At 36.7% G+C, this 17,568-nt stretch overlaps 1 protein-coding gene across 1 annotated transcript in view; it reads right to left on the minus strand.

Annotated features, from left to right (window-relative positions):
• Positions 1 to 17,568, minus strand: part of TFAP2D (transcription factor AP-2 delta) — a 76,044-nt gene that overhangs the window by 28,397 nt on the left and 30,079 nt on the right. Inside the window, exon 6 of the mRNA XM_027838298.1 lies at positions 4,092 to 4,233. Coding sequence (XP_027694099.1) covers positions 4,092 to 4,233 — 142 coding nt within the window. The remainder of the gene's footprint in view (positions 1 to 4,091; positions 4,234 to 17,568) is intronic.

Raw genomic sequence — 17,568 nt, forward strand, 5'->3', positions numbered from 1 at the left:
TTGGATACAGAGCAACCCTAACTGGGCTATCCTATTGCAGGCCTGTATCTGTGAACACTTGGGTATATATAATTCTTGGGTTCTGGGACTATCCCAGGATGGCACTAAATGTAAAATCAGGGAGAGTTTCTTTCAACTTGGGATTATCATAATGTTTTCATTATTTTATCTGGTTTACCTTGAGATTTTGAGCAATTCTAGGTAATAAATCACTTTTAATTCCTCTTAGAAGTTCTGATCAACTCCAAGGTGATGCAGATGGTCACATTAAGAAGGAAAGAAGTCAAATGGATTGGCAGAGTACTCATAACACTTTTTCCCCACCAATTTTTTTAGAATTGGAACATCTTGTAGGAAAAAGACAGTTATAAAGTCACCCCCTATCCTTTCACAGGGGTCCTGTGGGTTGATAAGTAGCCTTAGTTTAGAGAATACCTCCTGATGGTACCCCTAGAATAAGAGTTAGGAGGCACCAGACATTAGCAGGTATAATATTTCATAGACCATCTTACTCCTGGGTGACTTTGATTCTGCTCCAGATTATTTTTTAAAACTCTATTGGAAGGGAAGTAGGTACAATGGATTTTACATGAGAGTGGGTGTTGGATCTAGATTTTTCTGTCTAGCTTGATCAGTGATTTCCTTTTAGGATCTTTAGTAAACCACTTATATACGTTGTGCCCTTTCCTCTTGAACGTAGGATAACAGTGTCTGCTATTTTTTTTTCTGGTGATATTATGAGTATTCAAATCACTTGCATACATTGTTAGTTCCTGGAGGAAGCTGAGATGTAGTATCTAATGATTCCTCTAAGTAGAAGACCAGAAAGATAGTTTAAAAAGGAGAGAAAACCAGGCATGGTGGTGGACTATGTGGTGGCACACACCTGTAAACCTAGCTATTGGAGAGGCTGAGAATGGTGGATTGCTTGAGTTTGGGAGTTCTAAGCTTTCATGGAGTAGGCTAACTGCATATCCATACTAAGTTTTGCATTAATATGGGAAGCCCTTGGGAGCAGGTTGAGGGGAGTACCAGGTTGCCTACAGAAGGGTGAACCAGCTCAGGTAAGAAATGGAGCAAGTCAAAGCTGCCAGATTGATCAGTAGATCAGCCCTTGAATAGCTTCTGTATTTCTAGACTGGGGAAGATAGGAAGAGATAGATTTTTTTTTTTATGAGAAAAGGAATGAAGCAGATTTAATGCAAGGGGTGGTGGAGTTATTCAATATTCAAATCATTTAATGGATCTTTGCTAAGGAATAGTTTAAGTCTTTTCCTTTGGCACATTTTCAGAAGCTTCAACAACAATAATTTTGTCCCAACAATATAAGCCCAGATATTATATCTTCCTTCTTCCTTTCTGTCATTTCTCATTTCTTTTTTTTTTCCAGTGCCTATCAACCTCTTCCTATTTCCCTTTGGTCATGTGATGTTTAAAAAATTTGAGACATAATTTCTGGATAATTTATCATTTTATGAATAATGCTAGCATATCATCAATAAAATGGGTCAGTAACACTCTTGAATGTCAAAGACCCCTCATGGAACCCATTCAAAGCTTGTATGACCTTTGAAGGTGGGTGATCCTGAGGGCAGCAATAGACTCTGATTGTTGAGAAAGAAGTATTATTACAATGAGAGTTGGATTTATTCTAATGAGGGGCTGGGAGATATAATTTTGGTCATGCCATTTACTTCCAAATTACCCCTAACTTGAGGAAATCTAGACAAAAGATCTACATCCCCTACCCAAGCCTGAACAGAAGACAATGGGCTGGAGTTTCACCTTAGATTAAATTCCTTATAAGGTTGGGTGGATTAGCAATACCTAGATTGAGGAGAATGTTAATCCTATCTGCTATCATCAGTCCTGTCCTGCAGAGGCTGAGCCTTGAAACGAGGACATTAGAAAAAGGAGGAACTTTGGATCTCTCCCGATCATTGGTTATTAATAATCATTTCTCTCACTCCCATTCCTCATCTTCTATCTTTTGGCCCCTGCTTTCTCTTTGCTTCTCTCTGAGATGAGATGGCAATTTGGTTAGATGAAAATTTTATTCTGTTGACCTAACCTGTGTGGTACAATCAACAACAGATCCTCCTTCCAAACAGCACCATGCTTTTAAACATCACATATACCAGTCAAGAGAAGGAGAAAAAACACACAGTTTGAATGCAAGAGATCTTGACTCAGATGCTGGCTCTGCTTCTTACTAGCTCTGTGAATTTACACAAGCTATTTAAACTTTCCGGGCCTCTCTTTTCTCATCAGTAAAACCAGGTGATCTTTAAAAATTGTCTCCTTTAAAGTGACTCTGAGTTTCTTTTCTTTTATTATAATGGTCAAACCTTCAGAATCACTCTTATAACTGTCCTTATAGCTATTTAAAACCAGCTGTTTTATTGGAGGAAGAATTATAATTCTATTTGAGGGCCAACATTTTCATCTACATCACAGATCCAAACTATTTTAAATGAGTGACAATATCTGTATTCAAAAGCATATTAAAGCTTAATATAAATCTAGACCAAATGTGTGTACACATCAGAAGTTATTAAGCAACTCATATTCATTTTTATATTTTCTTTCTTTCATTTCAAACTAGAGAAACTCATTTGTAAATCCTAGTTCAGTCACGGTGACATTTAGTCAAATGTAAAGCAGGACATTTGTTTGCATGTTATTGAATACCCATAGATGGCACCACCATATTTCAAAATGGCAAGAGGAGGGCCTGAACCTGTAAGGCTTATGTTTACATCTTCTTATTCTCTAATTGTCAATAACACTCTTGGCTCTCCCAGTATGTCACTCAATGAATTGTCCTCCATTGATTGGAACTTTTACTTTCAAAATATTTTTCATTCTACCTTGGAAAAGGGGAGTCAAATTACAATATCTTACCTTTGTAGAATACATTTTCCTCCAAGTGTCTTCACGTCTATTAACTTTCTTTTTTTTTTAATCTTTTTTTTTGAGGCTATTGGGGGTAAGTGACTTTCCCAGAGTCACACAGCTAGTGAGTGGTATGTGTCTGAGGTCAGATTTGAACTCAGGTCCTCCTGACTCCAGGGCCAGTGCTCTATCCACTGTGCCACCTAGCTGCCTTCTATTAACCCTTTTCTTGAGGCTGGTAGAATAGTTATTATCCATTCTATTTTGCAGGTGAAGAAGTAGAGATCTATAGCAATTATGCATTTTGTCCCAGGTCATGTAACTAATTAATGGCAAAACCACTAATCCTGTTCCCTTTGTTGATTACCTCCAATTTACCTTAACTGCATCTTGCTGGTATATAATATTTTAAGGTTTGCAAAGAGCTTTACAAATGTCATCTCATTTTATCCTTAAAACAACCCTGGGAAGTTGATATTATGGTGATCTCCATTCTGCCAATGAAAAAACTAAGGCAGAGACAGTAAGTGCCTGAAGCAGGATTTAAACTAAGATTTTCCTGAATTCAGGTCTAGCAATCTATCCAATGGGCCACCTAGCTGCCTAGTTGTTGGCACATTATCTCCCCCATTAAACTGCAAGCTGCTTGAAAACAGGCTGTTTTTTTTTTTTTGCCTTTATATCTGCAGTATTTACCACAGTGTTCAGCACATTGTAGGTGCTTAATAAATGCTTGTTGACTTGACTTCTAGTGTGATGCTTTTTCCATTTTACCACAATGCTTCTGGGTCCTGATCACCTTCAAAAATCTTTGAGAATCACATCAGCATTTATTAAAGAATGATTCTGAATCAGTGGCATAATTATCAGAATTCAGTTCTCCTAAAATCCCTTTCTTCAACACTTCCTGCATGTTTAGGAACCATCTTTCCTGAAATTCCTATCAATGGTAATGGTGGTTCCACAGCTCACTGAAGGCAGTTAATAACGCTGCTCTATTGTCCATGTTGTCAAGGGGACATTTTTCCTTTTATTTTTCCTGTCTTTTATGCTCGAATGCTGCTTTTCAGCCTCCACTTGATCCCACAAAGATCTCTTTCAAAATAGTTGATGTATCCCTAGCGTGTTTTCCCTTATTCAAATACACTAAAATACTGACTATGAAAATGCCAGGTGTCTCCCCCCATTTGACTTACTTTGTAGCTAGAATCATCTTTTTCCTTGCTGTCTGTTCTTTCTGTTCCATATGCTGTCTGGCAAGATGTTCTCCTACTGCCTTGGCTGGAAACTCTGTTTCACAAGTGTAGCCAAAATCCCGAGCCAAATGTAAAGCTTCTCCTGTTAACAGAAAAAAAAAAAAATTAATCCTCGTATAAATTCTCAACAGAAGTATCTTATATGTATTTTTAAAAAAATTATGCATCTTGAGGTATGCCGAGGTGGGCATTCTCCCATTCATTCCCATAAATCCTTTATGGGAGGAGGGGGAGATATTATATTCTAATTTAATAATAATAATAATAGCTAACATTTAAACAATACTTGCTATGTGTTAAGTACTTTACAATTCTTATCTCAATTGATCCTCATAGCACTCCTGGAAAATAGGTATTATTATTATCCTCAATTTACAAATGAGGAAACTGAGGTTAAGTGATTTGCCCAGGGTCACATAACTACAAGTGTCTGAGGCAGGATTTGAACTCAGATCTTTCTGATTCCAGGCCCAGAGCTCTAACCACCACACTGTCTAGTTGTCTTATTTGCCTAATTACTCAGCAAACTGGTAAAAGAGCCAGGAATAGAAGCCATAATTCTCAATTTCTCATCAAAGGTTCTAGCCACTGGACCAGATTACTTTCCTGCTATACTCATCAGAAGCTCAACATGTGAATATTCTGGGAAGAGGGCCTACAGATTGGTTACTTTACTTGCATTCCATTTAAGTTCATCTTGAACCTCACCTTCCCCCTAAGACTCCCAAACAGTTAATATTTCCAAGTGATATCAACATATAGTTTGATAAATGTGCCAAAGGACTTTTGGAAGGATTTGGTGCATTTTGGAAAGTATAATAATTGAAATTATTTTCAATATGATGATATTACATCATTAAAGAAAGAACATGACTTAATTACATGTATATATGTATATAGTCGTTTTGCTTTCAAGAAAGCTTCAATGAACTATGAAAGTTTTTATTGAGTTCATTACAAACCTAAAGTAATAAGAATATAAAATTCTTCTTTTTAAAAATAAGTTAAGAATGGAATGTCAAAAAAATACAATATGATTATAAGGGAACACTACTGGAAAACAGAGATCATGTTTCTAAGATATGATCAAATGAACCATTTCTGGTAATGTAGGTGAATAATCACCAACCAGTGGCTGCTATGTATAAGATACAGTACTTGGCACTATGGGTGATACAAGTATCACCATCCTTGACCACAAGAAGCTTAGTATCTACAAATGCTTGTTGGTGATTGACAATCACATGAAAAGATAACTAACCATATAATAAGAAAAAATTACTACAGAGAGTTTGGGTTAAAAGAGTTAGGAAAGAAGATGGTATCACTGTGGGCTTGCGAGGTCTTCAGTATAATCGCATGATTTACTAGATTTGATTATTAAGAAAAGCAAATAGCTGTAATATGACTAACAACCAAATCTAATCAACAACATGTAAACAAGTCAATTGTTGGGTGACCATCTCACACGATGGATTTTTTTTTTTTATTACTACTTCTTGCCATAAAGACAAATTGAAACAAAGAGTAGTTTCAGGGATGAAATAGAGAACACCTAATAATACAAATAGAAATCAGAGGAGGTATAGGATAGGACAGGTGAGAGATATTACAGAGGAATGAATGTTTTAAAACAAATTTTGGAACAAACTTCATAAACAAATGAACAACCAAACCCAAATCTCACAGTTTCAGACTGAGATGAGTAGTATTTGATAAATTTCTATGCAGAATGATGAAGTTAATTACAGAAAACACCAAATGAGAAAACAAATTAGGATCCAAGAAAAGATAATTTGGAAGTAGATTTTTCCCTTTAAATGTCCTTGATTATCTCATTTCCTTTTCTACAGCTCAAGTCTTAACATTTTAAAAATAATTTCCTTGTGATTTTAGCTCAATTTAAATTTTTTTTTCTGCTGTGCATTCAAAATAGCTGTAAGAAATATCAACACTTAAGTCCCTTATTAATTCATGTGGAACTTGAACTGGATTTAGTCAGAGGATGTGGATTCAAGAATTGTCTCTGAAACTAGTGTGTGAAACTCATCACTTCACCTTCCTGAGCCTTGGTTTACCCATACATAAAATGGAAATAATATCTCACAACCCTCTTGTGAGGAAAAATTTTGTAAATTATTATTATTGCTACATCATATTTGTACCTTGTATGGCTAATGCCTACAGCAAAAAATGAAAATTTGTGAATTTGCATTTTCTTTATCATTGTACTAAGAACAACAATCATTCTAGCTTAATATTTCGTTCTGTTTTTAATTAAGATTTGATGTTTAAGTATGTGAAATTGCAAATGAACTTAACTCCCTGAGGCAAAACTTGAGGATAAAACTTAAGCCTGTTTATACAAATTCACACAAGTTATCATTTACTGACACACAGTGACTTCAATGTGGCAAAAAAAATAAATTGAATATAAGCAAATAAATGGAAATCACGATAGTAAATGGGCCCTAATTTGTGGCTTTGCTAATTGTTCTTTCACATTGGGAATCGTCAGCAGGTCTTTAGAGGTAATAAATAACATACCTGTTAAGTGAAATATCCCTCCTCCCACAATTTTACCTAAAAGGGTGATATGGCAAAGTGGAATTACCTACAACAAATTAATCTGTGATGCTTAAACTTTGTGATAAAACTTCCATTTTGATATATTTATATAAAGATACTTTCCCTAGAATCTTGTAACATTGTTTTGGAATTAAAATGTATTAGACTATACCTGGTAGAAGAAATAATACAAGGTCACTATCAAGCACGATTAGAATCTGTGTGTGGGTAGCCATTGCTTCTGGGCAGTGACATAAAACAAGATTACTCTTGTGTGGGGCCATTGGAAAGGGGCTAACTTAGTGTGAGCCAAGATGATTGGCAGCTTGGAAGAGAGGACAAGAGGAAGAGATATACATGGCAAGGTCACCAAAAGCCACAGTCACAGACTAAAAATCTTTCTTAGGCTCTCCACAGTTCTAAGGCATTCAATCCTTTCTTGAGTATCCTCCACTCAACTGTCAAACTGATCTTCCTAAAGCGTAGGTCTGAGCACATCATCCCTTCCCCCGTTCAACAAACCTCAGTGGCTCCCTATTACTTCCAGGATCAAATAGCAAATCCTCTGCTTGGCTTTTAAATCTCTTCATAACCTTGGCCTTTCCTACCTTTCTAATCTTCTTATACTTTACTCCCTTTCACAAACTCTTCGATCCAGTTACATTGTCCTCCTTGTTTCTTCAAGCAAGTCACTCCATCTCCTGACTCCAGGCATTTTCAGTAGTTGTCCCCCGTGCCTTCTGTACACTCTCCTCATTTCTGCCTCCTGGCTTCCTTTAAATCCCAGCTAAAATCCCTCCTTCTACAAGAAGCGTTCTCCATCTCCCTTAATGCTAATGCCTTGCCTATGAGTTTATTTCCAACCATTCTATATATAGCTTGTTTATATGGAGTTCTTAGTATGCTGTCTCCCTCATTAGACAATAAGCTGCTTGAGTGCAGAGCAGGTTCTTTTTCCCTTTCTTGGTATGCTCAGCATTCAGCACAGTGCGGAAACAGTGTTATGGTTGTTCAGTCGTTTCTGCTCTGTCTGACTGTTTGTGACCCCATTTGGCAGAGAAACTGGAGTGGTTTGACATTTCCTTCTCCAGCTCATTGTGCAGACAAGGAAACAGGCAAACAGGGTTAAGTGACTTGCCCAAGGTCACACAGCTAGTAAGTCTCTGAGGCTAGATTTGAACTCAGGTCTTCCTAACTCCAGGCCCAACAATCTATCCACTGTGCCACCTAGCAGCCCTAACCTAGTAGGTGCTTACTGTTGACTGACTGGCCATGCCAAACAGTGGAAAGGGTGCTGAATTTGGAGTGAGAGACTGGATTCAAATTCAGGTTCTGCCATTTAGTACTTATGTGACTTAGCATCTCCAGGCCTCTTTTCCTTATCTATAAAATGAGGGGTTTTGATCACATAATGTCTGAGGTCCCAACCAACTCTAAAATGCTGATCTTATTTAACCTAGAAGGCAAATTGCCCTTATGTGGACTTCAAGTCTCAGATTGGTCTTTGGGTCAGCTCCATTAGCATTGTATTATTGCATTAATACTTCAATAATGAGTTCAACTATTCCCATATGCATAGCTACATATTGTATTAGTCACATGAAAACAAATACTTAAAGGTGTTTAGAGGTGGTGGTGCAGTAGGACTATTAGATTTTTCTCTACTGTTTGTCCCTATCCTGATTTGTTTAATAGTGAGAGAAGAAAAATGGCGCAAACAGGAGGATAGCAGCATTTTTATTAAATTTCATGCTAAAATCTGCTTCCTGGAGATCTGGTCTATTTTATGCAACAATCTCACCGTGCGGTGGCTCTTAAAACAGTTTGAACAGAACAGCTGCTATTTACATTTACACTGACAGCCAGATCCTTCCCTCCCCCAATTATGTTTACTGCTTTCTGTGCTTGTGAGATAACATTGTTATAGGATGTTCAGCAATGCTGCTTGAAATGGAATGGCAAGTGAAGACACACTGATATGTAGTTAGAATGTGTATATCAAGCCGCATAAGCTTTGGGTATAAGGACCCAGGAATGAATGGAGGGAGGGAGGGAAAAAAAGAAGGAAGGAGGGATAGATGGATGAATGAACGAACGAATGAATGAAAATAATCCATGATATTTAAGATAAAGATATGATTAAGCCATTGCTGTCAATTTTTAAAAGACTGACCCACAGATTTAGAAAACAGTCCTTCTAAGGTGAGAAGCAAATTGAAAAAGGTGCTAGAAGAGGTGACTTGCTTGATAATGTGGAGAACTTGTACGCTAGTTATTTCATAATCTCATATCATGGGACAAAATTAGCTGAGTTCATTGCCTTCTGGGTAAAGAATAAATAGTAATAAAGGAGGAATGAATGAAACAAGTATTTATTAAGTGTCTACAATGTGCCAAGCCTGTCTCATTGAATCCTTAAAACAATCCTGAGATTTAGGTGTTATTATTATTCCCATTTTACAGTTTAGAAAACTGAGGCAGGCGGGTTAAGTGACTTGCTCAGGGTTACACAGCTACTGTTTGAAGCTGGATATGAACTTAGGTCTTCCTGATTCCAGGCCCAGCACTCTATCCACTGTGCCATCTAGCTTCTTCCTAAGAAGGAAAACCTGCTTATTTGCATAGAGAGAAGAGAATGCTTCCCTTTATATATGCTCAAGGAAATAAGTTTGGATTCATAGACTAGTTTGGAAGGGATGAAGTGGAGTTTCACTCCCACATATTAGGAAAGACTATTAGTACATGTTGCTGGGAAAAAACTCTGCCTGATGATAAGTCATCTCACTTTCTAATATCTCCCATTGATACAATACACAACTCAATTTATTTCCTTTTTACCTATTTCAGATACTAGCATTTGGGAGGCAGAATGAATGGATATGCGAGGCTACTTATTCTTTTGGCCAAAATTAACTGCAAGTTCAGGTCTTTCCTAAATGACAATGGAGGAAGCTTAGGGAAAAAATTTTCAGCAGCTACAGATGTCAGTGATTTCAGGTGAGTGATTAATATTTTGTAAGCACTCTAAGCTTTGCATAAGGGATAGGTAGGTGATGCAGTGGATAGAGTGCTGGGTCTGGAGGCAAGAAGACTTCTCTTCCTGAGTTCAAATATAGCCTCAGACACTTACTATCTGTGTGATCCTGGGCAAATCACTTAACCCTGTTTGCCTCAATTTCCTTATCAGTAAAATTAGCCTGAGAAGGAAATGACAAACCACTCCAGTATTTTTGCCAAGAAAACCCCAAATGGGGACATGAAGAATCAGACATGATTGAATCAACTGAACAAGTTTTGCAGAGCATTTTTCTCAAAACCTGTGAGGCAGGTAGTGTAAGTATAATTTATCCTCATTTTAGGGATGAGGACTCAGCCCCTAAGGTTAAGTGTCTTGGTTTTAGAGCTGGTAAGTGGCTGAGATGGAGACTCCAATTCATGTCTCTTGGATACAATTCTAGGACTCTTTGTTGTTTAGTTATGTCTGACTCTTTTTGACCCTATTTGGGGTTTTCTTGGCAAAGATACTGGAGTGATTTGTCATTTCCTTCTCCAGATGAGGAAACTGGGGCAAACAGGGTTAAGTGACTTGCCCAGGGTCACACAGCTAGTAAGTGTCTGAGGCCAGATTTGTACTCAGGAAGAAGAATCTTCCTGACTCTAGGACAGCACTGTATCCACTATAGCACCTGACTGCCTGTTCTAGGACTCTAGACACTATACTACCCTGCCTTTCAATAATAGCTGACATTTACGCAGCACTCAAAGATTTTCAAAGAGCATTATTTACATTATCTTAATGGATTCTGTGTGCCGGATGGGCAGAATCTCAGTCAATGTAAACTATGTGGAAAGGCATAAGACAGAAAATTTTATCCCCTTTCTGGAGCTACAGGCCTTCTTATTGTATAACCTAGAATCCAATGTAAAGAATCAGGATGAATGATTGCGTGTAATAATTAAGATTTCTCATTTTAATTAGAAATTAAGATATAGCAAGATAAGCAAGATAATAGTAAGATATCTAAGATACTATAATTAGATTGAATGGAAGGAAATAGAGGTAAGAAAATGGAACTAATGATAAATAATTGTCCCGAGATCACAGATCTTTATATTCTTTCACAGACTAAATTACAACAATTTTATTTGTTTGTCAAAATTTTAGTCATTTAGGTTTTGTTTTGTTTTTTTTAAAGAAGGGGTATTGTTTTTATACTTCATACTAAGTACTGGAAAAAACGACTTGGTTGAGTGATTCTTAACCAAACTTTTATACGTTGGAAGGCCCCATTAATTGCCATCTGTATGACCTTAGACAAATCACTTAACCAAATCAGTCCTCAGTTTCTTCATCTGTAAAAAGAGGAAGTTTGACTAGATGACCCTCAGGTCTCTTCCAATTCTATGATTCTATGACCCTATGAGAGTATCTCTATAGCAACAATTGCAGGACAATTAACAATTGTCATAGTAATGATGTTACTTCATAAAGACAGCTTTAGCAATTTTTCACTGCTACCAAAGAGAATTAGTACAAATTAATATGTGCTTAAAATTTTCGAGTTCATTTCTCGAGTTTGTTCTAAAAATCACATGTTCATGACCTTGATTTTTCAAGGACCTAGGTGGGAAATAACAATTCATATGTATGTAACCAATTGTTCCTGGGGTGTGCAGTCAGAAAGCAGAATTCTAAGTAAATTCTTACCCTTGATGGGTTATCATCTTGAATGAATTATATAAAAATGACAATATGTAGAATGTGTAAAAACCTCACTTTAACATTGACGTTGTGGGCATAAGGACAATATGTCTCTAAACCAGAAAGCTTCTATAAAGACTATATCACTATATAGGAAAATTAATATAATCAAATCGGTTACAGTAAAGTGCTTTACAGAACTATATTTATCTAAGCTAGATTAGTATATTATTTACTGAAACAATAGCTATTCGTACTTCCAAGCATTTAAGAAATATTTTAGAGGTTAATTTGAATAGTTTTGTTCATAGAAACTTAGTCTAAGAGTTAGAAGGGACCTCTAAGACCATTTATTTCAACTCGTACCCTAACAAAAACCATCTCCCATCTTCAAGTAGTCATTCAGCTTTTGCTTAAAGATTCCTAATGAGGACTGACCCCTGAGGGAACCCATTCCACTTTAATATAGCTCTGTTAGCAAGTTTTCTCTTACATTGAGCCTGAATCTAACTCTGTACAACAGCTGCCTACTACTCCTGGTTCTATCCTCTGGGAATGAATCCAGAAAGCCTAACTCTGCTTTCATGTAAGACCTTCAAATACTTGAAATCAGTTGTGTCTTCTCTCCTCCAGTCTAAAACTCCCTAGCTTCTTCCTTAGTTTCTCATATGACATTCTATCAAGGCCCTTCAAAATCTTGGGTCACCTACTTCTCCAACTTGTCAATGTCTTTCCTGAACTGCAGTTCTCTGAACCAAACACAAAACTCCATATGTATTTTGACCAAAGCTAAGTATAGTGAGACCATTATATTCTTTATTCTGGATACTCTTCCCGTCCTAACAGACTAAGATTGCATTACCTTCTTTGTTTGCCGCACCACCATATGTCAATGTCATAGCGGATGTTCAACACAGAGTCCAAATTGGTTTCCTATAAATGGTAAGGACCTTCAAATACTCCTGGTTGCAAATGACTTTGTGTGGATTGCATTAAGCTGTAGAAGGCCACAGAGACTTCTAAAAGAGATTCCTAACGACCCCAGAATACAGACTATAACATGCAGTTGGATGGACGGTCCACTGAATTGGTTCTTCAGTACATAGATAGATTGCAGATAGATGATAACTTAGGCTCAGAATTAAATAGAAAGAAAGAGGGTAGGTCTCATTTAGGAAATTAAGCAGTTATTTCAATAATCCCTAGCTTCCCCTTGAAACCAAACCTCATTTTATTGATACTAATCTTCTCCTGGGATGCTCTATGACTACAAATATCTTTTAAAGATTCAAAATTGTGAATCACCTAAAGGACAGTAAATAAAAATGTATTGTGGTTGTAAATATGCTGCAGCAAGTTACTAATGACAATTTATCCTCAAGAAGTGGCATAAAAGACATCATCAAAGAGATGCATGACCAGAAAAAGAGGTAGATTTGTCTTATATCAATGGACAAACCAAATATTATGTTGGTACCATCTAATACCAAAACACCTAGAGGAAGGCCCTTTTGTGAACTCCCTATGGACAAGAGTTATGCTGGATCAGAAGGTGAAGGAGAATTGCTACCTGCAATGATGGAGGGTTTACCTCCATTAATATGATACTATATCCATTGGATGAGGATCATGTTTGTGATTTATATGGAGCTTGCAGTCCACTAAGACTTCCAGACTGTTTTCACACTAATTCCTATTTAGGCACCTGATTCTTCCATTTTGTATTGATGAAGTTGATTTTTATTTATTTTTTTACTTTTTACTTTTTTTTTTTTTTTGGCTAGGCAATGGTGTTAAATGACTTGCCCAGGGTCACACAGCTAGTAAGTGTTATGTGTGTCAGGCCGGATTTGAACTCAAGTCCTCCTGAATCCAAGGCCAGTGCTCTATCCACTGCGCCACCTAGCTGCCTCTTGTGAAGTTGATTTTTAACACTAGTGTAAGACATACATTCTGTAGTGGAGCAGTGGGTGTGGAGTCAGGAAGACTCATCTTCCTGAGTTCAAATCTGGCCTCAGACACTTACTGGCTATGTGACCCTAGGCAAGTCACTTAACCCTGTTTGCCTTAGTTTCCTTATCTGTAAAATAAGTTGGAGAAGGAAATGGCAAACCACTACAGCATCTTTGCCAAGAAAACCCCAACTAGGGTTATGAAAAAGTAGACCTGACTGAAGATTTACATTTATCCCTGTTGAATTTAAGCTCATTTCATTTAGCCCAACATTTGAGCCTGTTGAGATCTTTTTTTATCTTGCTATGATATGCACTGTATTAACTAACCTTTTCAACTTTGTGTTATCAGCTAATTTGATAGGAACATCATCTATACCTCTGTCCAAATCATCAATAAAAATGTTAAATAGCATAGGGCCAAGGACAGCTTCTTGGGAGACTCTGAGATTATCTGATCCTTTGCCTTCTCTTAAAATTATATCAGATTCACCTCAGGAACATAAGAATGGATCCTACTTTATTAAATGTATTTAGCGAAGAGGGTTCTCCAATCTCCTTGCATTTACCATTGCAATAGTTATCAATCTTCAAAGATCACTTCAATCTCATTATGTTTCAGTTCCTCCTAAGTGAAAAAGAGTGTTCTTAAAATTTTTTTGATTTAATTCTCAGCAGTTTTAGACGACTCTCATGACCCTTGTCTTTGAGTAATACAAAGTTAAGGAAATTGAGTTTCAGATCTAGAACCAGAATTTAGGAACTACTGGCCTTCGCTTAATATGCTATGTTTCTGAGGCCCAAAAGCAGGGTAAAAATTTAGAAAGGAACTGACAGACATGGAATGTGAAAAGAAATGTTAGTAATAAGCAATATAAGCATACTTTCCTCCTATTTGGTTCAGAGATTTGATTATAATCTTAAGTCTTTGATACAAGCATAAGAATGTGGAATTGATTGATTTATATTGCTGTTTAGTTAGAGATGATAATAATAATAAATAGCATAATAGCAGCTAGCATTTATATCATACTTTAAGATTTTGCAAAGCACTTCTCAAATATCATCTAAATATGTCCTTACAACCCTGGGAGGCAGGTGCTATATAATATTTATTTTTATGCTATAAAAATAAAGTATCATGTTTATTTTTATGCTACTAAAATAAACATACTTATCATATTTATTTTCATTATGTTTATTTCAGATTCATGAGGATAATCATAATCACATTATCCTCATTGTTACAAAAGAGAAAAAGGAGGCTGAGACAGGTTGAATGCTTTGCCCAGGGTCACACACTCTAAGCAAGTGCCTGAGGCAAGATTTGAACTAAGGTTTTTTGACTCTAGGCTCAGAACTCCATCCACTGTGCTACCTAATTATTGGACGAGAGGAATTAAAACACTTTTGTCTAAGATTTCTCTGGTAAATCTAAACATTTCAAAAATTGAGAAAAGCGATACCTAAATCTGTTTAAGCAGCTAGGTGGTGCATTGGATAAACGGCTGGGCCTAGAGTCAGGAAGGCTATCTTCCTGAGTGCAGATCTGGACTCAGACACTTACTAGCTGTGTGACCTTGGGCAAGTCAATTGGTCTGGTTTGCCTCAGTTTCTTTATCTGTAAAATGAATTAGAGAAAGAAATGGCAAACCACTCTAGTATCTTTGCCAAGAATGCCCCGAATGAGATCACAAAGAGTCAAACATGACTGAAAATGACTGAACAACAACATCAAATCTGTTTAGAAAGTAGATTTGTTGAAGCATAAACTGTGAATGAAGAAAATTAAGGAAAATATAATCGTCTTTGTCCCCAGGAAAGTAAAGAAAATATGTGGTTTTAGAGTATTTTATAGTAACTAACTCAATAGCTTTCAATGGTGGGCAATATTCTAGGAACAATAGTGTTAAATGCATTAGTTCTTGGTGTATTACTAATGTGTTAAATGATCTTATATACATTTATCTTTGTGCCTCAGGTACTCTGGTGTTTAGAAGCAGGGTTTTAAAGACATTCATTCTGGGCAGCTAGAAGGCAAAGTGAATAAAGCATTGACCCTAAAGTCAGGAGGACTTGAGTTCAAATCTGGCCTTAGATACTTAGTAGCTGTGTGACCCTGGGCAAACCACTTAACCACAATTACCTCATTCTCTCACTTCTCTACTCCCTCAGTGGGGCACGATGGAAAGAATACTGACACTGGGGTCAGAGGACAAGGGTTCAAATAGCATCTTTGACACTATCCATATGATCTTGGACAAGTGATTTAACCTTTCTTCAATTAGTTTCTTCAACTATATCATGAGGAAGCAGACTAGAGAGCTTGCCAGATTCCTTCTGCCTTTAGATCTATGATTCTATGAACGCTGATTTATTTGACAAAAATTAAGGATTATCCACTGTTGTCAGCCTGTGCCCTACTCATTATTAGCATCACTAAAATGCCACAAAGTTTTTATCCCACTTTACTCCCCCAGAAGAAACAAATCAGCCAAGCAAAGTATTATGTGATAAAATGAGTTTTCAGGAAAAAAAAACTGTAATGCAATTATGCTTTGCCCACTTCTGGTCTAAGAGGAATGGTATTCCTAGGCACACAAATTGAAATATATTAAACAAGTTTTTTTTCTTATAGATTAAAAGGAAAGGATTTAATAACTGCTCATTTATTGAACAACTATTATCTGCAAAGTGCTGTTGGAGAAACAAAGATATATAAAATATGGTTTCTGCCCCTGAGGCACTTTTTTTTTTTTGTCTCTTCAGTTGTTTCAATTGTGTCTGACTCTTTGAGGCCCCATTTGGGTTTTTCTTGGCAAAGATACTGGAATGACTTTCCATTTCCTTCTCCAGCTCATTTTAAGGATAAGGGAACTGAGGCAAACAGGGTTAAGTGAGTTTCTCAGGGTCGTACAGTAAATGTTTGAGAGTGGATTTGAGACAGGTTTTCTTGACCTCTATTCACAGCACCACCTAGCTGTCCTGAGGAACCTCTATATTTGTACATTAAAAAACTATACTATAACATAGAATGTGGTTAAATACTATACAGGCACATACCATGGGAGTTTGAAGGTTGGAAAGACTAAATCTGACTGGAGTCATGGATGAGGTAGATTTTAAGAGAAGAAGGTGGTATTGACAGAGATGAAAGCATTATGAAGACTAGTGTAAATAATGCTAAAGTATAAAGATGTAATGTAGTAGGACAGATGGAGAAAGGCTTTGGAGTCAGGATCACCTCCAGATTCCACCTCAGACAGCTAGGTGATGTAGCAGGACTTAGAGTCATTAAAACTGGAGTTCAATTCCTTCATCAGACATTTGGTAGCTATATGATCCTGTCATAGAGTAAACACTTAATATTAATACTTGCTGATTGACCCTGAGCAAGTGATTAAACTTGAGTCTCATCATCTGAAAAACGGGATAATCGTAACAAACTCCCTCATAAAGTCATTATAAAGATAAAATGAGATAATACAGGTAAAACACTTTGCAAACATTAAAGGACTTTGTAAATATTAGCTTATAAAATTATCTATATATAAACACAAACTGTGTGATCATGGGTAGGTCATTTAACCTCTCAATGCCCCAGACAACTTGCTAAGACTACAGGTCTTATCTCAGTAGATGATCAATAATAGAGAGTATTTTTTCAAAGGAAACATCCTATACCAGTGAAATTGTAGAAATGGATCCCCCTTCCCCCCCCCCCACAAAAAAAGAGTAAAGTAATTCATGGAGGTAAGATGTCAGATAAGCTCATGAATTCATAATGAGCTAAAACATGCAAACAGAAAATGCAGGCAGCAATATATTGATGAACAAACCAAATACTGTTCTTTTACTCACCAAATGTCAAAAGACCTAGAGGAAGACTCCCAATTTTATGGGAGTTCCCTATGGAGAATTTGTGGAAGGTTATAGGCATGAGTTATGCTAGATAAGAAGATGTAGGAGAGTTGCTGTATGCAACTCAGTTTGACATGTAGTCCAGCCTGACTGCAAAGTATAAGACTGAAAATTGAAGTTAGGATCTGATTTTTGAGACCTTTCTCTCTGCCATATACTTATAGCCCTTTCAATCCCTTAATCCATAAAAAGAACAAAACAATAAAGAAAATGGTATTTGGAGGGGTGGTGGGAAGCAGAGAAGAGAGAAAACAAATGAAGAGGGTAACTGCAG

This window comes from Vombatus ursinus, unplaced genomic scaffold (genome assembly GCF_900497805.2).
Source record: "Vombatus ursinus unplaced genomic scaffold, bare-nosed wombat genome assembly UNPS02014826.1, whole genome shotgun sequence".
Lineage (NCBI taxonomy): Eukaryota > Metazoa > Chordata > Mammalia > Diprotodontia > Vombatidae > Vombatus > Vombatus ursinus.